At 39.7% G+C, this 26,862-nt stretch overlaps 2 protein-coding genes and 1 pseudogene across 3 annotated transcripts in view; 2 read left to right on the forward strand and 1 right to left on the reverse strand.

Annotated features, from left to right (window-relative positions):
* Nucleotides 1-397: 397 nt before the first annotated feature.
* LOC145496289 (sodium- and chloride-dependent GABA transporter 1-like) overlaps nt 398-26,862 on the forward strand; it is a 33,422-nt pseudogene continuing 6,957 nt past the window's right edge. Inside the window, exons 1-14 of the transcript XR_014050536.1 lie at nt 398-654; nt 1,581-1,715; nt 2,237-2,398; nt 3,026-3,119; nt 13,210-13,342; nt 13,838-13,972; nt 14,716-14,819; nt 15,457-15,581; nt 16,849-16,961; nt 17,383-17,517; nt 18,330-18,429; nt 18,921-19,021; nt 19,758-19,925; nt 20,583-20,678. The product of XR_014050536.1 is annotated as a sodium- and chloride-dependent GABA transporter 1-like (transcript). The remainder of the gene's footprint in view (nt 655-1,580; nt 1,716-2,236; nt 2,399-3,025; nt 3,120-13,209; nt 13,343-13,837; nt 13,973-14,715; nt 14,820-15,456; nt 15,582-16,848; nt 16,962-17,382; nt 17,518-18,329; nt 18,430-18,920; nt 19,022-19,757; nt 19,926-20,582; nt 20,679-26,862) is intronic.
* Nucleotides 11,136-13,025, forward strand: LOC145495743 (uncharacterized). Its single transcript, XM_081475337.1, has 2 exons — nt 11,136-11,659; nt 13,004-13,025. Exons 1-2 carry the CDS (start codon nt 11,136-11,138, stop codon nt 13,023-13,025), a joined length of 546 nt encoding a protein of 181 aa, XP_081331463.1.
* On the reverse strand, nt 22,629-25,038 carry LOC145496287 (BTB and MATH domain-containing protein 38-like). Its single transcript, XM_081475987.1, has one exon. It carries the CDS (start codon nt 24,418-24,420, stop codon nt 23,806-23,808), a length of 615 nt encoding a protein of 204 aa, XP_081332113.1. The 5' UTR covers nt 24,421-25,038; the 3' UTR covers nt 22,629-23,805.

Consider the following 26,862-nt stretch of genomic DNA (forward strand, 5'->3'; position numbering starts at 1 on the left):
CTAAAAAACGGCAAGAATAATGGACGTTTTCTTGATATGCATGTATATATCGAATCCCGAACCTATCTACAGCTGTTACAACATTTGTCAACAACGTAATGGGCCTATATATCCTACGGTGCAACTAACGTTCATTGCCTGGGCTAGTCCGGCTTCACGGGCCAGTTTAACCATTATTTTTACTCTGAGTTTACAGGTTTTCTTTCCACTCCAACTTTCATTAAGTAGGATGAAAATTTCTGGAGCCAGAGATTTTCTTCTTGAAATTTTTTAGTGAAATAAATAAGGCGCACCATTCAGTACTTTCCCCCACCCCTCCCACCCTCTGCCTCCATCTTGGCGGCACCCTGCGAAGAGATTTTGCTTGAAATGTTTATGCAAATTTGGCAACATTCTACGCACGGCGGTAGTTGTTACATTCATCGTGAACACGGGAAATTCGCAACACTGCAAACATGTCCACCGATGAGAATGGGAACCCTGGTTCTGGAAAACAGTCAACGTTATCTGGGGAAGAGAAAGCAGAGCCTGCGCAAGTTGAAGAGCGTGAAAAATGGGGTCGAAAAGCAGATTTCATTCTCTCTTCTCTCGGCTACTGCGTCGGATTTGGAAACATTTGGAGGTTCCCTTACCTGGCTTACAAAAACGGCGGAGGTAATATTTAATTAAGCCAGAGAAATGGTGTTCAATGGTTACACATTATAACGAGATTTGAGCTTCAGAATTTGTTCTTCAGTTTGCGCTAGTTCGCTACAGTGTGTCGATATGGGATTAACGGGAAAATTCGCCCCGTTTGATTGAATGTTTTGATTTGGAATTAAAGGACGCTGGAAAAGTGCTAATGGCGAATAACGGGGATTTACTGTGCTTACAACCAATACAGCAATTATGATTAATATCAGAAATAATTTCTGGCAGATTTAAACCATACATTTGTGTAAGCTCCACATGCGCGCATGTTATTTTTGGAACCACGCGCAATCGGTCGAATACTAAGGTACAAAGATCGGGATTTGTTTAAGACGTTTAACTGTCTTGTTCGCTCGTTTATTCGCTCCACTGAAACAAATTTAATTCTGCAATGTTTATTCTAGTTAACAGAGTTTCTGAAAAAAGAAAAAGAAAAACATTAATAGCAAAAACGTCGGCTTATCCCCCACACAACGCTTTTGGAAGAAACGTTGCGTGACGACCCTAGGGCTCTGCTCCCTCAGGACTGCTGCTCATAGCTTCGCTCCCAGGGGAGGGAATCCCTGCTGACAGAGTCGAAAGTACTATCGCGATTACATTTATACTAATGAATAAGGGGAGAGGGAAGGAGAGACGGGAGAAGAAGAATCAAAATTAATACTCGAAAAAGCGGGGAAATATTATCAAACAAGCGAACCTCGAAGAGGAAAAACAAATTTGGAGCAACGTCGAGGCTCGTCACGCAACGCCCATTTTGGCGTTGCTGGGAACGTTGCGTGACGATTTCAAAAGAAAGCTTCAAAGGAGATTACAGCTTGTTCAAAAGGAAAAATGCCCAAAGCAAATGCACTTAAGTAATGATTTTATGTCTTGTTATTTTTCCTCAACAGCGTCCTTCCTTATCCCATATTTTTTGATGTTGTTCTTGAATGGTGTGCCACTCTTCTTCCTGGAGCTTGCGATCGGTCAGTGGTATAGCTCCGGCGTGATTGGCGTGTGGAAATCAATTTGTCCGTTAATGAAAGGTACTATGCTCCTTAACGTCAAAGGTCAGAATACGGGACCCCCACTTGTTCTCAGACCAGTGCTAGTGGCCCAGAGCGCGGGCAAATTACATGCCCCGGGGGATCAGACAAGTTGGTGCAGAGAGGGGGGCTCGGGGGTGGGGACAGTCATTGTTTGGGGCTTATGCCCGGAGTGCGGAAAAACACAAGCCCAAGGGAGATTAAGCGATGGGGCGGAGGAAGGGAATGGCCGTTTGGAGGTGATAGTCGGAACAAAGATAAGGAATTGAAGGCATTTCTAACCAGATCCTTTTCTTCTCCCAGTCTATGCCTCCTCTCCCTCGCAATCATAACTGTAAAGAAATGCAATAAAATTAACAAAAACAGTGTAAAACACAAACAACAATGGGCAAGCGTCTCTCGCTCGTGGATTAGGCGAAGGGCGGAAGAGGACTGACTTTCTAGGTTATAATGCCTTCTACGTGAAAAAAGTAAGAAGAAATATTAATATTACCATCAATGCTATTGTAACATATTTCTAGGTGTCGGTTACGCCATATGTGTAATGTCCTATCTCTGCTGTATTTACGTCATCATGATCTTGTCCTGGACATTTTACTACTTGTTTGAATCATTTCGATCTGAAGTACCTTGGAAAACCTGTGACCACCCGTGGAATACGATGTTTTGCCAGTAAGTGTGCAGTGTTTTTGAGTATTTTTTTTCCGGTATGCGAAGAGGGAAGAAGGGAAGAGGGGGAGGGGGAGCACTCCCTCGTCCAATCTAAATGGGGGGAGAGGTGAGGGTGTTGTTGGACCAGGTGTATGATTTTTTTTTTTCAGTTTCTTTTTAATAAACAAACAAAAAAAAAATAGTTATAAAACTACAATAACAGGGTATCAGGCTTGAGTTTAGAATGTCCTTCGCCGACTGGAGTGACTGTCAGAAAAAGAAAATATCAAAAGGTCTTACTTCAATTCTTTTGTTAGTTCTACTTGTGTATTAGATGTTTCAATATTGAATGATTGCAACGATTATTTCTTTCCTAATTTACTTAAATACTTAAATTTACAGGTACGTACTGAAAGCTTCCTACGCGGGCTTTATATTTGGACTCGTCACGCATTCCTTCATCACGTAGAGGTCACAGATGGAATGCATGACCAGTACGATGAGTGCGTTTGGGAATCGTGTATTTCACTTGCTTGCTTCTCGCGTTGGTTGTCTGCTGAGCTGAGCGAGTTGCAAACAAGAAGTAAACCTGCTAGCAGGCTAAGAATGCTAAACGGAAGCTCTTGACGATATGATATATATTTTTTTCTACCGGGCAGAACGAAAAGGAAACGATGTGTTTAATCGCACATCTTTCGATTTATCCGAAAACTGCACAGCAAAGTACACCTCTCCTAGTGCTGAGTTTTGGACGTGAGTAAACATCATAATTAGTGGCTCCAGTCTTTATATTTCGTTACTGTTACATGCGTATAAAAGGTTAGTTCTGTAAGGTGGCCTGTAAGGGACATTTCGATATTTTTCATCGCCACATAAAAATTTTGCTTTGGCAACTTAATTAAATGAACATAGCTTTCTTTTTTTTTGTCTTTGATTTATTGTCGCTCGCAGCTCATAACTCTCCATCGCAACACATAACTCGCTATCGCGACTTACAACTGTCGATCGCGACTTACAACTGTCGATCTCGACTTATAACTCTCGATCACAACTTATAACTCTCGATCGCAACTTATAACTCTCGATCGTCACTTAAAACTTTCGATCGCGACTTATAACTCTCGATCGCGACTTATAACTCTCGATCACGAATTATAACTCTCGCTTTCGCGCCTGCACTAGGGGCTCTGGTGAGAGGTAATACAGAACGTGCTGCAAGTTTCAATATGGCGGACGAAGTGGAGGAGGTGTGCATTTACCCTATGATTTTAGTTTGTATTTGCTATATGATTGACTTCAAAAAGGAGTAAACGTGTGTTAAGTGCCTTTGTAGCATTTCAAAGACATTAGGTTTCATTGTAATTCTTGCTCTACTGCAACCACGACTCTCTTGATACTTGAACGGATATTTCTCCTGCGTAGTCCACGACTACTGAGGATCCTTTTGAGATGCCTTAAACTTAATCGAATGCCATGATATACCAGCAGAAATGAGAGCACTTCCCAGTAGCTAAAAAAAAATCCAAGACAGAAATAATCCTCTATCGAGGCCTCTCGATTTCCATTGCGCTATGTAAATTAGGAATGTAACTTGGAAGAGCTCCATTGGCATGAAATCGGAAAAGGGCGACAAGAAAAGTCATCGCGAAGTACAGTAGAATCCCGGTAACTCGAACTCGGATAACTCGAATTCCCCGCTAACTCGAACTAAATTTTGTTTCCCTTGGTAAAAATTTAACCCGATAACCCGAATTCTGGTTCATGTAACTCACCAGGGATGTCATCCCATTAGCTTTTCTTGTCCTGCAATCGTTAAAAACGCTCAAAACTAACACCACAGCAATTTGATTTTCATCAATGCAACCGACCGTTCACATATTTGACAGTCATTTCCCGATCTTATGAGTCATACTGGATGCAGTGCTTTAGCTGTCACTGTATACTGAAGTGCTGAAAAATCAGCAAACTATCAATTATTAACGCGGCAGGTTGGATATTCAACCGACCCCGATAACTCGAACCCCCGCAGAGCGGAGCCCCATACTCATATAGGAAAGAAAAGGAAACCCATGAGTTGATTTTCTCATGCTTATCATGGCTAACGGTATTGCTCGTGGGCGCGTATGTACGACGGCGACGGCGACGACGACGGAGTCGCGCAACATACAGAGATATGCGTCCTTGCGTTACCGTGTACTTCTCTGATGCTCAATGATGACAAGACTGAGTTCCTGATTATAGGTACTCGTCAGCAGCTCTCAAAAGTTTCAATCCAAAGCATCAAGATTGGGCAGACTGAAGTCTCTCCTGTAGCCTCTGCACGCAATTTAGGCACATGGTTCGATACGCATCTAGAAATGGGAACTCACATTACAAAGACTTGTAGCAGCGCTTTCTATTATTTATACAATATACGTCATATTAGGAAATATTTATCCAGAGAATCAACTGAGAAACTAGTTCATGCTTTTATTAGTAGTAGATTGGATTATTGTAATAGCCTTCTGTATGGAATCCCGGAATATCAGACTATGAAATTGCAACGTGTTATGAATGCGAGTGCAAGACTTATATATCGTGCGCACAAGTTCTGTCACATAACACCTCTACTCGCAGAATTACATTGGTTACCAGTGCGCGCCAGGATACATTATAAGATACTCTTGATAACTTTTAAAATTTTGCATGGCCTATCACCTAAGTACCTTTCAGATTTAATTAGTATTCAACAGCCTTCGTCCTACCATTTGAGGCGCAACGACAATGGTCGTTTGTTGGAAAGACCAAGTGTGAAAGCTAAGAAAACATTGGGAGACAGAGCTTTCCAGGTAGCTGCTCCTTTCCTATGGAATAAGCTGCCAAGGTCCGCGCGCGAAGCAACGAACTTAGAATCTTTTAAGACTTTAATTAAGACATTTTTATTTAAGGAATCATTTCAGTTATCTTAGCATATCTATATCTTTGTTTGTAATTATCTTTTACCCATTTAATGTAAATATTTTTTATGATTTTGATAGGAAGATTTGTAAAATTTTAGTTTTTAATTATTGTTGTGATGCGCTTTTGAATATTTTATAGAAAAGGCGCAATACAAATAATAAATGTTCTTGTTCTTGTTATTGTTATTGATATTGGACATCCATGTTATGATCAATTGACACCTGTCAAAACAGGGTATCCGCTGACCAGTATCATGTGACCATATCGCGGGCTCAAGTTGACCGCTGACCAAGTGCTGACCAAGTGCTGGTTTTCGATTGGATTAAGGGCTCATGTCAGGTTAACGTGTTGAAAACTGGGCAGGATTGTTCGGAAGGCGGTTAACGCTAACCCAGGATTAAAAGTTAACCGAATTATAACTTTTTCTTCTGTGCAAATGTTTTTTGCTGCTTTGTTTTGTGTATATGGTGATTATTAAAACTCAAAACAGAAGGCCAAACAATATACAGAAAACCTCACCGCAATGTTGAAAACTCAAATCAAAATTCCACCTTTTCCTGGGTTAGCTTACTCGGGCTCTAAACAACCCGGCCCAGGAGCTACGCTTATAGGCTAGCCTAAATCTTTATATTAAGTTGTGATCTAAAGTTTTAAGTCGCGCTGGAGAGCTATAAGTCGCAATCGACTATATCGATCGCGAGTTATAAGTTGCGATTCCGAGTTATAAGTCGCGATCGAGAGTTATAAGTTGCGATCGAGAGTTATAAGTTGCGATCGACAGTTACAAGTAGCGATCGACAGTTAAAGTTGCGATCGAGAGTTGTAAGTCGCGATCAAAAGTTATAAGTTGCGATCGACAGTTATAAGTTGCGATCGCGAGTTAAAAGTCGCCACGGAGAGTTACAAGTTACGATCGAGAGTTAGAAGTCGCGATCAAGAGTTATAAGTTGCGATCGAGAGTTATAAGTTGCGATCAAAAGTTATAACTTGCGATCGGCAGTAAAAAGTTGCGATCCAGAGTTATAAGTGGCGATCAAGAGTTATAGGTTGCGATCGCGACTTATAAGTTGCGATCGCGAGTTATAAGTCGCGATCGAAAGTTATAAGTTGCGATCCCGAATTATAAGTTACCATCGCGAGTTATAAGTTGCGATCGCGAGTTGTAAGTCGCGATCGAGAGTTGTAAGTTGCGATTGCGAGTTATAAGTTGCGATTGCGAGTTATAAGTTGCGATCGGCAGTAATAAGTTGCGATCCAGAGTTATAAGTGGCGATCAAGAGTTATAAGATGTGATCGCGACTTATAAGTTGCGATCGCGAGTTATAAGTCGCGACCGCGAGTTATAGGTCGCGATCGAAAGTTATACGTTGCGATCCCGAATTATAAGTTGCGATTGCGAGTTATAATTTGCGATCGCGAGTTATAAGTCGCGAACGAGACTTATAAGTTGCTATCGCGAGTTATAAGTTGCGATCGCGAGTTATAAGTTGCGATTGCGAGTTATAAGTGGCGATCGCAAGTTATAAGTGGCGCTTGCAAGTTATAAGTGACAATCGCGAGTTATAAGTTGCGATCCCGAGTTATAAATTGCGATCGCGAGGTATAAGTTTTTTTTTTTGTAATTTTTATTTTTTTTCAACATTTTGGGTTATAATACATACAATACAACACAAGACATAACACTAGTTACAATACTTACAATACGTCATAACTACAATAGATTACATACAACAAATTATAATTACTAATCGTAGCCTAATTATACCTAAAGAATATACAATGCGTTGTTTACAATAGTGCAGCTACCCAAATACAGAGAAAAAAAAAAAAAAAAAAAAAAAAAAGAAAGTAAGTTAGTGACATGCTGAGAAGGAGAAATTACAAATTAAGCTCAACTATTATTAAGAGATGGCATTAGTTTTTCCCACTTTTTGTAATGTTTATAAAGTTGGTTATTTTTGGTAGCTATTTTTTTTTCAATGTAATAAACGGTTTTTGTCTTTGCTAAAAATATTGTTAATGTTGGTTTAATTTTATTTAATTTACATTTATAAATAAAAAACTTTCCTAGCAGTATCAAGTGATTCAGGATAATAAAGTCTTCGTTGTTGTTGAACACTCCAAACAATATATTTTCAAATGTCAAAGTGTCCAAAGATACATTCTGGTTTGAAAGCCAAGAAGAAAAAGCCCGCCAGAAGTCTTTTGTTGTATCACAATAAAAGAGCAAATGTTCGAGGGACTCGACCTCTTTCAAACAAAAGGTGCACATTGGTGATTCAATCATTTTAAAACGGAATAACCTCTCATTTGTGAAAATTATATCGTTTAATAATTTATATTGGAACTCTCTAATTTTTGTTTCAAGTGTGACAGAGAATGGTAAAGAATAAATTTTTTTCCAGTCTTCTATAACCTCTGGATATTTGTCCTTCAACTTCCTTTTGGCGGTTGGAGGAGTTTGTTTCTTTGTTTTAAATCCTTTATACAAAAGTTTTGAAGAGGCTTTTAACAGATCCGATTTGGTTTCGTCGATATAAATATACACTGTATCCAAATGCTGTTGAGGATATAGTTGCTGATGTTGAATATGTGATTCTTTGATAATTAATCTCCATTCTTTTGGTATGGCATCTACAATTCCTATTAATTTGAAGTACTGGATTGGAGATAGATTCGCTTCCAACACTTTAGGGCTTTCAAGAAATTTACCCGTATCGGATAACAAGTCACCAATTTTAACAATTCCTTTAGTAAACAAATGTTTTTCAAAAAGAGATTTTCCGTGTATCACAATATTCCTATTATTCCAAATAATTTGGTCTACAACATCCTCATAGGTGGCTACCTTGAATTTCTTTAAATTACGAAATGCCTCTAGACACTCTTTGTAGAATATTGGAAGATGAACCGGTAGTTTACTAGTTTCAAAATCACAGAACAGGATGAGTTTTCCACCTATATTTCCAAAAAAGAAATCATCTAAAATAGTTTTCCAAGTGCTGTTGCTCTCTCCTAGATACTTTTTTAAGATCATCACTCTTTGAGCCGATATCATGGATTCAATATCAAGCATTTTTAGTCCTCCATTTTCAATATCATTGATAAGCGCGGTCCGTTTAATTTTATCGTTACCTTTCCAAATGAAACCGAAAATCAGTCTGTTTATCTCCTTGACAAGATCGTTTGATATTGAAATTGCAGTCGCTTTACTCAAAAATTTTGGAATAATGAAGGTCTTAACTATTTGAATCTTACCAATCAGGGTAAGACCCCTCCACTTCCACATACTCAGCGTTTTTTTAATAGATTTGAATATTGAGTCGAAGTTTGCTTTGTCTCGTGATGGTTTGTGATAGTCAAAAACGGTACCTAATATCTTGATTGATTTTCGCACTTTGTGAGTAAAGTCATTTTGTACTAGTTTATGTGGGCCGATACCAAAAACTTCTGTTTTATCGTCGTTAATTCGGAGACCAGAATGCAATGAAAAAACCTTTAAAGTTGTACAAAGTCGCGAATATGCATTTATGTCTTTTAGAAAACAAGTCATGTCATCTGCAAAAAGCGTGAGTTTGATCTCCACGTTTTTGACCATTATTCCTTGTATGGTTTTATCCTGCCTGATTTGACATGCGAGAACTTCCAAAGCTAAGATGAATAATAAAGGTGATAGAGGGTCACCTTGTCGTACACCACGATGGATACAGAAAAGATCTGTAGTAAAGCCGTTATTTAAGATACAACTGGATATGTTTGTATAAAATGTTTTTACCCATTGTAAAAAATACGGTCCAAAATTGAATTTTTCCAATACTTTAAATAGATATGTATGGTCCAGGGAATCAAATGCCTTTTCAAAGTCAATTGCCATTAGAATACCTGTTGTATTTGTGAGTTTTGCCAATTCAAGTAAATCATAGATTGTTCTAACTGCATCAAATGTAGACCTTCCTTTGATAAAACCATTTTGATTATGGTGAATAAGTTCTGGCAGGATTGGCTCCAGCCTTCTAGCAAACGCTTTGGATGCAATTTTAACATCTACGTTGATCAGTGAGATAGGTCGCCAGTTCTTTATAAATCGTCTATCTTTATCTTTTTTCTCCAATAGGGTAATCATTGCCTGCTTTTGCGAAGTTGATAGTTGCCCGTGTTGGTGAGAGAAGTTTAGAGACTTTTCGAGATACTTTGCAACCACGTGCCAGAACGCCAAGTAAAATTCCACAGTTAAACCGTCACTTCCAGGTGTTTTGTTTTTCGGAAATGTCTTCAATGCTTCGTACAGTTCGGATCTAGTAAGTTGTTTATCTAAAGTCATTTTCTCTTCATCAGACAATTTTTTAGTATCCACTTCATTAAGGAAACGATCAATTGAATTCTCACCTAAATTATACGAGTCTCTATCATAGAGTTTTTCATAGAAATCATGAATCTCTTTCATTATTTCTTTTGGGTCTGTTATATATGAATCATTATCCACGGATAATTTCCGTATACATGTCTTTTTCTTTTTAGCACTTTCTAAATTTAAAAAATACTTGCTATTCTTTTCGCCCTCTTCATACCAACTCACCCGAGATCTTATGATTGCTCCTTGTGTTATATAATCATAATGGCGTTCGTATTCTGATTTGAGAACTTCTAAATCGCAGAGATTTTCAGCACTTGGGTGTTCGTCACATTTTCGCTGACACTCTTTTAGTCTAATTTCCAAATTTACCAGCTCTGACCTTCTCTCTTTTGCTTTCTTCTTACTATAACCAATCGTTTCATAGCGTATTTTATATTTTAAATAATCCCAGGTAACCCGCGGGTCTTCGATTTCTCTACTTTCGTCTACCCATTCACCGATTTTGTTTCTAATTAGGTCTACATATTCTTTATCTTCTGACAAACTTGCATTGAATTTCCAAAAAGACGGTCCATAGGTTGAGTTCTCTATACCATTAATGTACAACGTAATGGCGGAATGGTCAGATCTAATAGCAGGGATAATATCGACCTTATCAACTTCTTCCTGTATATTATTTGATATCAACCAATAATCTAACCGCCGTTGAATCATTGGAGTTTTCTGTCTCCAGGAGAAACGTTTTAATTTTGGGTTTCTGATTCTCCAGATGTCTATTAGATCAAGAGAAAAACATAGATTTTCTATCTTTTTGGACGATTCTTTCAATTTTGGAGATCCTCCCGATCCATCCAAATCTGGGTCGCGGATAACATTAAAGTCACCACCTATTATTATTTTGCAATCAGTGTCAATTTCCAACTTGTCGAATTCGTTCTGTATTTCGTCGTAAAAGATGCATTGTTCGTTGGTCTTATTTGGCGCATAGATATTCAAAAATAAAAAAGATTGACCTTGAACAAGACCTTTTAGAATGATATACCGACCTAGATTATCTTGTTTACATACCTCAAATTTACAGTCAAGCCCTTCTTTGACTAGTGTTAAGACACCTCTGCTGTGTTCAGAACCATGACAAAAAAACAAGTCTCCTCTCCACTGAGATTTCCAGGTGTTTTCCACCTCGGATGTGCTGTAGGTCTCTTGTAGAAAAATTATATCAGCTTTATCCTTCATACACCAATGAAAAAGTGCTTTTCGTTTATCAAAAGATCTTATCCCCCGAACATTTAAGGATAGGATACCAAAATTTAAATTAAGTTTTGTAACTTTTTAAGGACATATTTAAGTGAAAAGGCGAGCAGTTGCAGAGAATGAGATAGTAATCTTTAGTAGATGAGCTAATGAAAAAATTTGCATGTCTCTTGAACAAGAAAAAGGTAAAACTAATTAATATTGAAAAGGAAAAAGAAACAATGCCGAAGCTAGACCTTGCTCTGCAGAAGTTAGACAACATGGAAAAGAAATTGGACATCCTTGAGGGTTTTGTGAAAGTGGTCGATGGAAAGGTTAACAAGTTACAGGATAAAGCTGAGCAGTTTGAAAGCTTCAGCAGGGACGCCACAACAAAACTGAAGGTGTTAGATGAAGGAATGTCGTTCGCAAATACAGAGATAGAAAATTTAAAGAAGAAAGTAAAGCTTCTGGAACAAACTATCCAAGAAAATACAGTAAACACCGAAAACAAATTCAAGGGAAAGATCGAGGCCTTAAGAAACGAGAAGTTGTACATGGAGGTGTATCAAAGACGGGAAAACCTTCGCTTCTACGGCATTGCTGAATCTTTCCACCTCTCAGAAGAAAATGTCAAAGAGGTGTTAATTGGCTTTATACAGAAGGAACTTAACATCAGCGAGGCGGATTCTTTTGAGTATCAACGAGTGCACCGCATTGGCAAGCGCGACCCATCGCAAGAAAAACCAAGACCAATAATCGCGAGGTATAAGTTGCGATCGCGAGTTATAAGTCGCGATCTAGAGTTATAAATCGCGATCGAGAGTTATAAGTTTCGATCGCGAGTTATAAGTTGCGATTGCGAGTTATAAGTCGCGATCGAGAGTTATAAGTTGCGATCGAGAGTTATAAGTTGCGATCGCAAATTATAAGTTGCGATCGGGAGTTATAAGTTGCGATCGCGAGTTTTAATTCGCGATCGAGAGTTATACGGGAGTCATAAGTTGCAATTGCAAGTTACAAGTGGCAGTCATGAGTTATAAGTCGCGATCGAAAGTTATAAGTTGCGATCGGGAGTTATAAGTTTCGATCACGAGTTATAAGTCGCGATTGCAAGTTATAAGTTGCGATCGCGAGTTATAAGTTACGATCGCGAGTTATAAGTTTCGATCGCGAGTTTTAAGTTGCGATCGCGAGTTATAAGTTGCGATCGCGAATTATAAGTCGCGATTGCAAGTTATAAGTTGCGATCGCGAGTTATAAGTTACGATCGCGAGTTATAAGTTTCGATCGCGAGTTTTAAGTGGCGATCGCGAGTTATAAGTTGAGATCGCGAGATATAAGTTGCGATCGCGAGTTATAAGTTTCGATCGCGAGTTTTAAGTTGCGATCGCGAGTTATAAGTTGGGATTGCAAGTTATAAGTTGTGATCGCGAGTTATAAGTCGCGATCGAGAGTTATAAGTCGCGATCGAGAGTTATAAGTCGCGATCGAGAGTTATAAGTTGCGATCGCGAGTGATAAGTTGCGATTGCGAGTTATAAGTCGCGATCGAGAGTTATAAGTTGCGATCGGCAGTTTTAAGTTGCGATCGACAGTTATAAGTTGCGATCGACAGTTATAAGTCGGGATCAAGAGTCATAAGTTGCGATGGAGAGTTATAAGTTGCGATGGAGAGTTATAAGTTTTGATCAAGAGTTGTAGGTTGCGATCGAGAGTTATAAGTTGCGATCAAGAGTTATAAGTTGCGATCGCGAGTTATAAGTCGCGATCGAAAGTTGTGAGTAGCGATCGCGAGTTATAAGTTGCGATCGGGAGTTATAAGTTGCGATCCCGAGTTATAAGTCGCGATCGCGAGTTATAAGTCGCGATCAAGAGTTTTTAGTTAATAGTTGCGATCGAAAGTTATAAGTAGCGATCGCGATTAATAAAATCGCGGTCGAGAGACAAAGAAAGACAAAAAATAAAGCTCTGCTCATTTATTAAGACACCGAAGCAAAATTTTTTATGTGACAATGAAAAATATCGAGGTGTCGCTTACAGGCCACGGTAGTTCTGATGCCCTTTTAGTGCGGTTTATATGCTGAAACCGTTTTTTGTTTTTTTCTCAGAAACAGTGCAACGTCAACGTGAAAATAAATGGAGCGCCGTGCGTTTTATAAGACCCAACGAAACGTAACTCGTAGATTTCCGTGTGCGTTTTACAAGGCTTTTATTTTGGCATGGTGAATAGTGGAAACTGCTTCCTCTTAGCCTGAGAGAGTGCGCTCTCTCGCACACTGATGACTTGAAAATTGTTTCGCAATTCAATTTTTAGAAACAACGTGTTGCAAATTACAGACGGTATTGGAGACTTTGGAGACATGAGATGGGAGCTGGTTGGAGCAACGGTACTATCTTGGGTTGTTGTATTTTTTTGTCTGTTCAAAGGAATAAAATCATCTGGAAAGGTAATAATAAGTGAATTCTCAGTAAGAATCAAGCGGCAGAGTGCGAAATGAAATGTTTTGAGCACTAGCAGTTGTCAGCCGAGCTGCTTAATAGCTCTGGGCAAACATCCAACAGTAAACGAGATAGAATAGATAGCTGCTAACTGAGAAATAACGCGCTCTAAATCGATAGCTGAGATCCGAGAGCTGTACAATTTATTCACGAATAGCTACGAAATTTAACTGATGTTTTCCGTGTCGTGCTCAAAGGAGCTCAGTCACGGCATCTAATTTTTAGTTATTGAATGAAATCTGAAAATGATAGTTTTCTTAGATGGAAAGAAACCAAACGGATAAAAGTAAGCAAAAAGGACCAAGGATGGGGAAAGATGGAGACGATTAACAGCGATTGCAAACGACGAACATGAAAAATGTAAGCTAAACTTTTCAAGATGCGTAAACCGTGACGTAGCTCCGTTAATGAGGTGATTTTGTTTGACACAATGTTTCCTGCAGGTTGTCTTCTTCACAGCGACATTTCCACTCATCGTTCTTTTCATACTTCTCATCCGGGGACTCACTTTAGAAGGTGCTGGAGACGGAATTCTGTTTTACTTAAAGCCGGATTTCTCAAGACTTGCTGATCCGCAGGTAGGTCAACCATACGATACACAGGCAAACCCCGCTATTTCAATTCAAGATTTTCTTTAACTTCATCCACTACTGTTGTTTTTCCTCGACGCAGATTAAACGGAACGCTGAGAACATGGTTTAAAAAAGTGTAACCGGAGGTAGCATTGCAAAAGTAGTTAGAATGTAGGTCTTGGAACTTGGAGGTCCCAGGTTTATGTTCTCCATCTTGCCACTAGCTGATTTTATTTGCGATAGTCTTAAAGTCTACCCGTATCCTTTCACTTTCCCTTTCCCCCACCCTCCCCCCAGATAAATCAGCCAATTGATTAGTCTGCTTTATATAATAATTAAGTAAATGCGCGCGCTCTCATTGGTCAATCAGCTACGGTTTATTGTGCCAGTAAACTCATGGAAATTTCGTGTGTCTTGTGAATTATTATATAAAAGCAATAGACCACAAGTTTTTCTGGTTTATAGGCTGATAAATCACTTGGGATGTTGGAAGAACACTCGAAGAATTCATAAATCACTCGCCTGCGGCTCGTGATTTACGAAATCTTCACGTGTTCTTCCAACATCCCGCGTGGTTTATCAGCCTATAAACCATAAAAACTTGTGGTCTATTGCTTAAATAAACTTCACGGTCTTGTGTTAATTGAAATATGTCTCACATACTCACAAGGCAGCAGGCGTTTTGCTTTAAACTTGAACGATTCTCGTTCTAATTATTGTTGCACAGTTTCTTTCATTTCTTGTCGCAGGTGTGGGTTTATGCTGCCACTCAAATCTACTGGTCTCTTGGAGTTGGGTTTGGAACTCTCATCACATTTGGAAGCTACAACTAGTTCGACAACAACTGCCACAGGTGCCTTGAACTTGAGCCTATTCAAGCCATGACAATTGTTCTTTATTACAAAAGACTAAAAAAACTGTTACTGAATCTGAGCGTCGTTTGAATGCTCATGCCTTCATAAAATGTAGTTTCTAACAGAAGTTCGCCAAATTATTTGCAATATACCCAGTGACCACCCATTAAAGTAAATGGATTGAGCCCTAGTTTAGTTCTGGCCTGGGTTGTTCGAAAGGCGGATAACCCTGTCGACCGGATAAACCGCTATCCAGTGGATAAGTGGTAACAAAACAAACCACGCTATCTGCTAGGTAGGATTTATTCGGTGGATATAGCGTTCTCCAACTTTCGAACAACCCGGGTCAGGTCCTCTCTCCGTCACGCAACACTAATGTAGCATTATCTACCAGAGAGAAGGCCAAGAACTGGACTATTTGAAATCAGGAGTGTCAGTTATTCTTTCGGATGAGGGTAGTTTCGTAAAGAAGTGTTATTGGTGACTGACCGGTTTTGACATCCCGAGCGGGAGCCATGTTGATGGTTTTATCCCTTTTAGCCTTATCCGTTGAAACTGAATGATCAGTTTAGCGAGATAACACGCTTCATGTCAGTTTTTGGCAGAGTGTAAGCTTTGTTTGTTTGTTCCTTGTAGGGACGCTCTGATAATCTCGTTTGCAAATTGTGGAACCAGCTTCTTTGCCGGCTTTGTAATTTTCAGTGTTCTTGGTCTCATGGCTTATGCTCTTCAATCAACAGTGGCCGAGGTTGCTACCTCAGGTGAAGTAATCACTTTTTACACTTTCTGTTCCATGTCTTTGGGTTGTGAATTATGAATATCACAAGAAATAAATCCGATTTTTGTTACCTTTGGGGATCCAATCACGGATTGCAGGAGATTTTAAGGTGGCTTTTGTAAACATTTTTCTGTACGGTCTAGCCAATGGTGACGAGTATGCTAACTGTGTCGGAAACGCTTAGAGGCAGTCGCGTTTTTAACCAATGAAGAAAATCTAGAGACGAAGGCAGAACAGCAACAGTTATTAGGGAACTTAAGTAACGACAACGGCGACGCCGAGGACGACGCCTAGTCAAAAATGAATTTATACATTTTACCAGCGAAATTCGCAATTGTCTAGATCTGTTCAGTACGCCAATGACTCTAAAAACGTGCTCAGGCTAAATATGCAATAACAGCGTTCAGGTCCAAGTGGAAATACGAAAAATTAGCCGTTGTCGCTCGCGTCCCTCAGGCGACGCAGAATTGGGTCATTTTACCTTCTTGTTTTGCAGAGGACGGCAAAGAAATGTACAAAGATTTATAACGCACGTGCACAGCTATTGTTCCACTCATTAAACCTTATCAGTTTGGTGACTTCTTCGTTGCCGTCGTCATCGTGGTTTGCTTAAGCTCCTTATTTTTTCTTGCGCAAACAAACGGTCGATCACGTGGCAGTCGACTTCCACACATGCGATTTGAAGCGGTATAGTGTCTGGTCTGACTAATAGACGTGGCCATTACAATACGATTCGAAACTAAGAAGGAGGCTTATATTAAATATACGTTGTACTCAGAGGGGTTTATAAAAGCCAAGGCCCCGTCCACATGTATTCGGGTATTTTTGAAACCGCAACTTTTTCTTTCCGGATACGGCTTCCGTCCACACCCATCCGGCGAATTCGGCAGCAAATCCGGATAGCTTTGAATCCGCTCTCCAGAATGGAAAAAAATAAATCCGCAACGAATCCGATAACGTGTGGAGGGTAAATCCGGATATTTTCGAATCCCGACGACGTTGCAAAATCGTTTCCAGTTTCTTACCGGACAATAAGCCAACATGACCACGACTGCACAACGTGTAGGCCTAGTTTCTCTATAGTGGATCTGGATACCATCGGACGCATGTGGACAGGCAAATTCGATTTGAATACGCTACGCGTGGACGGGGAAATTTTTGAATCCGGAAAGAAAAAGTTGCGGATTCAAAAATATCCGGATACGTGTAGACGGGGCCTAAGTCTATATATTTTTTTGATCTTTTCGTAGGTCCCGGACTGGCTTTTGTTGTTTACCCTGAAGCAATATCGCAGATGCCTTTGTCCGTGTTGTGGGCCATACTGTTTTTCTTCATATTAGTCACTCTAGGATTGGATAGCCAGGTATTGCGGTAATAATGTACCGTAAAAGCTATGTTGATCTTCCGGATGATTACATAATATTTCGCCGGTATTCTTCGTAACCCCCTTCCCTTGTTAATCTAATGTGACGAAGACTCGTCACGAGTCCTTTCCTGAGATAGAGGCAGCGTTCTCTGTTATTTTTATGAGATTACTACGCTGCACGGTTGGCTAAAAAAACTCCTACCACTCTTTCATCAAATCGGAAGTAAAATCAAAATAAGTTGTGACTCGTTTGCACACGTTTTCCAGTGTTTAGCGTCAGCTACGTGCATTAACTTGGGTTTTGATTGGTTCACCGGATTGTCTGTGTCCTTTGTGATTGGCTAGACTGATTACATTAGTTTTGGTTTTACGACACTCAGTTGAAAATTGCTCTGAATGTTGATTGTTTGCATTTCAGTTTGCCACTATTGAGGCAGTGATAACTGCCATCGTGGATGAGTATCTCTGGCTGAAGAAAGGTTACAGAAAGCAAATCTTTGTCCTGTTGCTCTGCGCCAGCATGTTCATTCTTGGTCTCCCGTGTGTTACACAGGTAATTAAGTTTGTCACTGAATTCCTGATTCTCTGCCATTAGAATACACGGCTAGTTAGGCGCGGTCGAGTACGTTTGACAGCGAAAACATTCAAAACTGAAGTTTCCCACAGATCTGAAACAAAAGTTTAATAAGCTCCTCCTTACTGTACTTTTGAAACGCCGTTTCGTTCTCTCTGCATCTTGCCAGCGTTACTAACGACGAGAGGCTTACTCCAGCCACAAGAATTGTGGATATCGTAAAGTTTCTCAGTGTCTGAAGACTGCATAGTGCCTCTCTCCGCCCAGAAGTAGAAATGGGTACCGTTGAGTTCTTTGGGCGACCTGCAAAATGTTGGGGTTAATCTGTGATGTGCTGGACTTCCATTCGGTGTAGTGTGTCTCTCTCATCCACCGACACTCAAAGGTGGCTCCTCGTGTGGTGAGAATCCGCTGAGCGAGGTGACTGCTACAGCGGAGTTCTAATTAACCCTACGGAGGAGAGAGGTGTTGTGCTACAGAAAACGAATTGAGCGTCGATATTCCTAGAATTAGACCCGATTTAACGAGCTCTCACGGAAGCAGTAACCTTGCGGTGGACTTATATGTACTTGTGTGCAACAGATGTACATCCCATAGTACACTTTCCACATAATAACATTCTGTGAACATTCCGTCACAGTTTTCATAGATGAACTGGTTGATGATAATCAATCAATGTTGACAGCAAGGAAATACGAATTTAAATTCATCAATAAAGCTTGAAATATAACTGGCCGTTAACTGTGTGGTAGAAGAACTCGGTTTCTATGAATTTTTTTGTGTTCATTTAGGGAGGAATGTACATTTTTAATCCGATGGATTACCAGACTGCAGGATTATCTCTGCTGTTTGTATCTCTGATGGAAATCATTATAATCAGTTGGAATTACGGTGAGACATTAATTTAATGCCAAGATATGAATATAATCTTTCTACACTTCTTACAGCTGATCGTAACTATAGTAACTTAATTTGTGAGGGACTGGGTGGAGGGAGAAGAGAGGCAATACATCATTTATTGATTGGGCCTTGAAAAGGGTGTGCTTCGTGGGCACGTCTGAAATAACATTGGATAGCCTTTGAAGTCACGTACTATTTTTGGTCTTTGACAGGCTTATTTATCAAATAAGAGATAAGTGTACCATCACAATTTAAAACAGAAAAAGCAAAGACGAAAATTGGACGTGCAGCGAACTGTTGATGACGAAAATCGAGGTTTTTGAAACTGTCATGAATCAGCGCCAGAGTTTTTGATGATATCACCTTCTCAAACTTAGGAGTGGACGTTCGGATCTATTCTAACTGAAATCAGATATACAAACCGTCTCTTTCCTTACACAGTACACATTTAGACGATAATATAAACTGTATCTTCCCTAAAGGGGTCGACAGATTTAGCGCTGACGTAGAGGCCATGACTGGACGAAAGCCGTTTCTGTGGTTCAGAATTTGTTGGAAATACATCACGCTTGTCTGCACAATTGTAAGTGGTTTGAAAAAGCCTTATAGGTACAGCGGGCATGTAAAACTGTGATATTACTGTCCAGGAAACGTTTTGCTGAAGATAAGATTTGAAGGAATATCAAAGTAGGAGAAAATCCGTTTGATTTAGAAAGAACTACAACTTCAGCACATCGATAGTAATCGACATATAGTTGAAGTGAACGTTTTCAATTAGAATTGAGAAGTAAATTATTATGTGTAACGCGTGTATCATTTCTGAAAAAGTAATTGTTTATCTGTATTTATAAGTGCATGTATGATTCACTTTAGGGAACTACGTCGCAATATGTTACGTTACGTTCAAATTTAAGGAAATCGTAAGATCATAGTATTCTTAAGTAGAAGAAATAAAGAAAGATAGAAAAGACTAAGACGGTTTGCGAAAGGCAAACATGAAAGGTATGGCAAGTATTTTTAAGAAGCGCTATCGCTTTATCTTGATAATTAATAGTAACAAGAGTCAATAAATCTTGGCAATGACCATTTCGAATGTGATTTTATATTCCTGTTTCCTCAGCTCTTCCAAAAGAAGTGGGCTACATTTTTGAACAGCTATTTAAGGTAGAGGCGACACAAAGAAATAAAGAATCCACATTAAAACAAAAAGAAGTACGATTTGGGTGATGCAGAAGACGCTAAATATATTAGCATAGCATCATCTGGATAAAAATAAGTTTCGGTCGATTCCTTTAATTTCTCTGTAAACGTTTCCTCAGGCTATTGTCTTGGCAAATATAATACAGTGGAACGGTGTGTCATATAACAAACGGCCGTATCTCGGATGAGCCGAACTGGTGGGCTGGATGATGGCCCTGGCATCCATGTTGCTCATTCCAGGATTTGCAATTCACCAATTGTGGAAGACACCGGGAACTCTCCGTGAAGTAAGTTTTTGTTTCTGTTCTGTTTATTTGTTTTCCATTTTCATGGAAGTTGTTTTTATATTATTTTGGAAGTATGGTGGCCTTATATGGCTAGGGCAGAAGAGTCCGGATCGAGCGGTTTCGAGTTGGAGGTCGTGGTGTTGTGTTCTGGGTAAGACACTAAAGACTTTACTCTCATGTCCCCCTTCGACCAGGAATAGGAGCATGTAAATATATTGCTAGGGCATCCTCACAAAGAATTGGGGAATAACATGCGATGGATAAGTATCCCGTCCTAAATCACTTCATAAAGAAATTGGCTTCCTTAATCTATTGGACTAGAATTAACTTTGCTTCGTCGACATCATTTCTGTATATACTTGTCCTTGTGGTTGTGATATTGAGGGGTTACGCATCCAGTAATGGGATAAGGATTGATGATGATGATGATGATGATGATAATGATGATAATGATGATGATGATGACAATAATTTTGATGTACTTATATAGTCTCTGTATGAGCATTTGTTGTGGTTGATGCAACTGTTGCATGTGTTGCTCACAGCTTTAATTACTGGTATTCCCCTTCGAGTGTTTTTCGTTGCGTGCGATATTTCTTTTCGCGAAAGCAACTCCTCCTAGTGCGCTTCAATCTTTTATTTTGTTTCTGCTGACAGCGATTTCTCACCCTGCTGAAACCAGACCAGAAAATGATGGATCAAATTTTACGAGACCAAGGGGTCCAACACAAAAGAGGACCTGAAGTCATTATGGTAAGTTTACTGAAATAAGATAAGATTGTTAATACGTGGAAAACAAAATAGTCACGTCGGTCGATGAAACCATTACAACGATCCTCTCGCAGTAAAGAAGGCTACAACTGAGTCATTCTCAACCGAGCAAGCTTGTATTGCAACTGGTATGGCCAACTCCCTTTATGACACGCACCAGCAGGGAATCATGGTAGGTTGCGTTCATCAAAACAAACATCCAGTTAAAGATGATGAATACGACTACTGTGATTCCTCGCAAGGGGACTTGGGCACCACTTATGGCTTAACAAGAATTGATCCAAAAGGAAAACGTTTCCGATCTCCATCATTCGGATCTCCAACGCGTCACATCATACAGATCTCCAAAGAAGCTACGTAGCAGAATGGATTTTCTTGGGACAAACCCCAAATCCCTCCTGGGTGGGGAGGAGGGGGGGGGGGGGCAAGAAGGAACTGAAGAGACGCGTCTGTGTACATGGGCTACGTACTTCATAAAATATAATTCTTATCTTTTTTTCTGAAAGCTGTGAGACAATGTTGGGGAATGCTGATCATATTGTGCCCAGCAGGATTTCCAGTGACGTATTTCAGGGAACTTCATTGGAACTCTCCTGGATTTAAAGATGATCCTAGCATTCGCGTTTATCTTCAAATGAGGGGAAAATTGGCATGAATGGTCTTTTCTCTCAGCCATAACTTGATGTACAAATATAAATTGTTCAACAAGTGACTATAAACTTTCCTTGTTACAAATTAGTTTTTGATGAGCTTAGTTTATTCATTCCAATGTTGCGTAGACTTACAACGACCACAAAAAATATTTTGTCTAATGATCTGACTTCTTAGGATCTTGATGCTCCTTTAACTGAGCTTCTAAGAACTTATCAGAGTCTGGCAAATCTTGTCCTTACTGATATTTTTATTACTTGGCTTTTCCTAGGTACATAAAGCAATAACCTCACAAAAATATAGTAATCGTAACAAAATTCTGAATAGTCCCCTTGGTAACTTGTTCTATATGATTTTCAGACTTGAAAATATTCCGGTACTAGAATATACATATTTGCTGTCGAACGTTGCGAGACAGCACACTATTCTTCTCTGTAGGGCGAAAAATCCAAAATTTTCTCGGATGTAAGCCTGCGCAGTAGAGTATTATCCGGGACAATTGAAACGACAATCACGCGCACGTCACATGGCTGTCATATCATCCGGGATCCACGTGTGAGATCACTTTGCACGTGAGAAATCCTCGCACGCTGTCAGACGCTTTCGACTTTCGAATCTTTCGCACGCTGTCAGTTGTTTGACCAGACGCTTTCGACTTTCGAATCTTTCGTACGCTGTCAGTTGTTTGACGTTGCCATCATACAAGTAGGTAAGTATTTTCTGAATGTTTTCATTTGCTATTAAAATATCTTCATTTTCTTGTCCAGTTATTCATCAAGGTCGCGAACGGAAAGAGATCAATTTGTGTTTGGCTGTTTTTCTTTTATAGATCCACGCTTGAGAATTGAGGAGCACGATGTCAGACGCTTTCGACTTTCGAATCTTTCGTACGCTGTCAGTTGTTTGACGTTGCCATCATACAACAAATGAATCATTGTTCAAGGTAGACATATTTTTATAGTTACTGTTATTGTTACCCACTGAATATTGGTTGATTATATTTCATACAGATATAGGAAGAAATTTTAATCCTGCTTACTACTGATTTACTAAGTATCTTTACCAAAACCCTTTTGCAAAGAATTTATTGTTCAAGTTAGGCATATTTTTATAGTTACTGTTATTGTTCACATTGAAAAGGAATTACTCCAGTCAAGAGCATTTTGTATCAAGCTTATGGGATGTAACATTATTTTCTAACTCGTTGTTCAAGTTACAGTTCCAAATGAAAACAGTTTGAATGTGTAAATGAGAAACAAATTTTAATACATACTTCAAGTTAGAAACTTTGGTATCTTGTCAAGATACACATTGTATAAGGATGAATTTTCCAATAAATATTAATGAGTATAGTTGTCATTTATAATTCCCAACATCTATCAAATTAATGACTTATCAAATCAACAATAACAAATAATTTCCTCTCACCTTTTAGAACAGCACCTCTATTTTGCTACTACCAACATTTTCAACCACTTTCCCCACCCCACAAACAACAAAGCATTTTCAGCAATTTCCCAATATGGGTCAAACAACTCCGTAAGCCTAACGATTGGGCCATTTTGCTAAAACACCACTTGCTGTAGTAATTATTACAAATCATCCAGCGAGGGCCTACTCTGGACAGCCCTACCCTCCAAAGATAAAAAAAATTTCCAGACCTGTCGACTGTTCAATTCAGTTCCCACCGTTTTATCGACCTTCGACAGCACTCACTTTCATAATGAAATTCCTAGTTTACTTTTCTTCAGATGTGTATTAAAGAACTTGGTGATCTACTTGTCGTCTGGTTCTGACCATATTGTTCCCTCCATTCAATTTCAATTTTATAAGAAAATGCATGCGCCGTTTCGCCGGCCCAAAAACAAGGTGGCCGTGATAACGAGGTGACCGTGAGGCGGGTTTCCACCGTAGCGTACATTTCTATACGAACCACTTACATGTAACCACAGGCTTATTTACTAAACAACGATTAATCAACCTTTTCTATAACTCTCGTAAATATGAGCATACATATAATAGAACTTTTCGGGTCAAAACAGTCAGAACTATAAATATTCCTTCGTTACACAGAAACAGATCCAACCTGGTAGCATTCGAAACTTGTTACAATTGGCCGCTTAGGCTTCAACACGAGGTACAAGTCAAACAACAAAATTGTGTCACAAGCATAACAATAGTTCTAACCGTAACTTCTAAGGAAGTTGCTCCTCTGTTCCAAACTGCACCGAACTTGCTGAAAGATACAGTTTCCATTCCTACGAGGTGGAAGCAGCTCTTCTCGAAATGGGTTGTGTGATGAATATTCGACTGATTGAAGTTGTACGGATGGCAAAGTCGATCAAGTAAAGGAGCCCCTGCAGTTTCAGGGTAGTTGTCAGGGCATTTTTCTGCGGATCTAAACGTATGCGCATTCCGTTATTGTCTAAACTACTCCAGGCCGTTCGTCTCGAATACGTCACCGTTTATTAGTACGTCTTACGACCGTCTTGAAAATCGTGGGTCTCTCCTCATGTCTTCTTAGCATTCCCTCAACAATCTGTTTGTAAATGTGTGGCTCCATTTTATCATACATCTCATGACTTTTGAAATCATCCAGCGACAGCCAACTAGCTTTGTCGATTATGGTTTCAACGAGCTCGTCTAGTTTGTGGGTCTGTGCAAGTGTCAAATGAACCAGGAACTCATTTCCGCTCGAACGAGATACCTCTTCGACCAAGAAATCTTCGCACCTCTGCTTAATGGCGTCCATCTGATACTCATCAGCGAGTTCGACCAAGAAGTAGCAATTTTCATTCGTTACAGATTTCCATCCCGTTTCTGATACAGTTGGATAAATAATCAGTAGAAGCTCTTTGATCTCACTTGCCTTTTTGCCTGGAAGAGGAATTTCATACATGTTCTTTTCTTTAAACATTGACGTAAACATCGTCTCAAACACTGGCGACCATATCGAAAGAGTCGATCGATGGACGTGAAACTTCTGATCTTCTACAACAAGAACGACATCGCTAAACTTCCATGGCTTGGAGAAATCTGGTGGACCAACTGAACTGTTCTTTGATGTAGCCATTGCACAGCAATTATATCACAAAGCGAATCACTCCGGAATCAGAAGCGTCGGGAGACTCGCTCAGGAGAAAATGGCGACACAAAGATTGCCTTTCGAGCGTGACTTAACGATAGCTTAAATTGTCATGACAATGGGCGTCAAAGCGAGCCACGCAAACACGTACATTCACGCTTGAGAGACCGAGAACTACAATCCCAGACAAAAGACTTGGGACACGAAGCAAGTTCTCCCCTCCCCCCACTTTCAATGTTGATAATCAGGTGATTTTTCCCTTTTTTGTTGGAGAAAACGCGATATTTTCCAACATTGATTAGGGGGGAAGGGGGATACGTGATACAGTTCAAGTGTCCCAACTACTTTTGGCTGGGATTGTAGGTGGCTTGTGATTTCCTGTCTTTATTGTTTTTCAAGGGTTTTCAGTGGAATGGCCGCCATAATTTCCTCCTGCCAGTTTTTGACTCCGAAAAAACTTGCCACCATGAGCCAATACCTACTTCTACAGCGACCATCTCAAATGAAGTACAAGAAAGTACAACACGTCAACGGCTTCAAGATCCAACTGACCCTAATTATTCTTCTTACGGAATATAAGAAATCGTTGAAAATTGATTTTGCTGATAGAGACTTAGGGTTGGTGATTATAGATAATTCACTAGCACAGTAAAAAACATTAGGCCTTACTTACAAAACTATATTATAATACTTTGTATAGTTTAGTGACTCTTTTGCCTGTTTTATTGATAACTTTCAACTTAATTACAATACCATTTACGCCTCCGTTTATATGTAAAATATAGTTCGTAAAATTGATAATGCAGGCTATTATATAACGTAATATAAGGTTTCATAGTTGAAAGAAACTTGGATTTAACTATCCTCAATCAATCAAATTCCGCTGAACGTGAAACAGCGTAAATTTATTCTGGGGTTTCTGCTATTAATCCGATATCAAGTTAAGAGCAGTCCAGGCTTAATCCGTAAATAATTCTTCTAAATGTTCTCGTGAATTAACAGCGTCATGAGAAACACATAATAAATTAGAACACTGCAGGAAATGTTGGACGGCCCCTAATTGCGTTGCGCGCGTAATGCACCTGTCAGTGGTTTCCCCTAGGGGGGGGGGGTATACCCACAGGGTTTGACATAAAATTGGCTCCCCTGGGTCATGAATTTGACAAGTCTGGGTTGGCCCAGGGTCGGAAAGATTGTCAACGTTAGGTCGACGGGGACAGTAGAAGTACCATACACGACGTAAAACCTACCTTCAAACCTGGTATTTTGGTGCGTTCGTATAGATCGGTGGGCGTTCACAGGATCTTGAAAAGGTGAGTGATGAGTTTATATTTACCATATTTCTCCGATCTTTTATGTTATAACAACGTTTCTTCTTTGCACTATCAGTCGATAGATCGCTTTTTCGCCTGCTGGCGTCAAGTAAAGTGATTTGGATGTGATTTGAACCGTGTAATGAGGAACCAACAGTTGCCAATGCTCCTTACATCTCATGGGTTGAGTGTGAGCAGTGTTTTGAATGGTACCATACCCAGTGCGTCAATTCACCCACAACTGAATTCTGGCGGTGCCCCCTCTGTATCATGGAAGATGCCATTTGAAAGTAAAACCATTTCATTTACCTTCATCATTTAACAGGTTTCCACTAATGTTAAAGTCTCTCACGTTTGACGATCTTAACATGATTTTTTTAAAATAAGTTCTTTGGATATTCTACGGAATTTCCCTAGGGTGGGGGAGTTGATATGAAAATTTTTGCCCCAGGATGAAAAAGTTGACCAAAAATTGAAGGAGAAATGTTAATCCCCCCTCCCCCCCCCCCCCCCCCATTCTGGTGGAAACCATTGACAGGTGCATAACTGCTCCAAGCGTTAACTCGGCTCTCGTAAAACTAAAATAAGCCGGACGCCATCCACCAGTTAGGCGAATATCTTTTATCAATGATGTCAAACCTCATCGACGGACTCTCCGTATATATATTATGGCTCAATCGAAGCTAAAACTATGTAAAGAAACGTACAAATGAAATCGTAAATATTAATTTCTATGCTAATTAAGGTCAGATATCCGAACTCCTTAACGATTATGATATCCTTTATTTAAACAATTATGGCAAACATGTGTTTGAATGTTTTTAGCACTCGTCACCTTCTATTTCGGACTCTTATCTACCATCGCCTTTTCCAAAATAAAGTAAATTTACGGTTTTTAAATTTTGGGTTTCCGTTTAATAGGGCTAAAGACAATAGAAAAACTCCCATCGGGACGACCAAAAGGTGGCCGTGGCCGCTAAATAGAGGTGGTCGGTTACTGACAATCATTTACGGACTTTGATAACTGACCGCTTCATGCACTGTGGTCACGTGGCAAGAAAATCGGCATTTTGTACCTTTGTCCGTGTTTTATACCCAGTCCGCAGTCTTCAGTCCG

Source organism: Orbicella franksi, chromosome 8 (genome assembly GCF_964199315.1).
Source record: "Orbicella franksi chromosome 8, jaOrbFran1.1, whole genome shotgun sequence".
Classification (NCBI taxonomy): domain Eukaryota; kingdom Metazoa; phylum Cnidaria; class Anthozoa; order Scleractinia; family Merulinidae; genus Orbicella; species Orbicella franksi.

What these genes read in the sequence shown, in the direction of transcription:
- LOC145495743 (XM_081475337.1), top strand. Translation starts at nt 11,136, where the DNA reads ATGCCGAAGCTAGACCTTGCTCTGCAGAAGTTAGACAACATGGAAAAG. An exon ending in CCAAGACCAATAATCGCGAG is followed by an intron (nt 11,660 to 13,003) that starts GTATAAGTTGCG and finishes TTTTTTTCTCAG; the next exon opens with AAACAGTGCAACGTCAACGT.
- LOC145496287 (XM_081475987.1), bottom strand. Translation starts at nt 24,420, where the DNA reads ATGGCTACATCAAAGAACAGTTCAGTTGGTCCACCAGATTTCTCCAAG.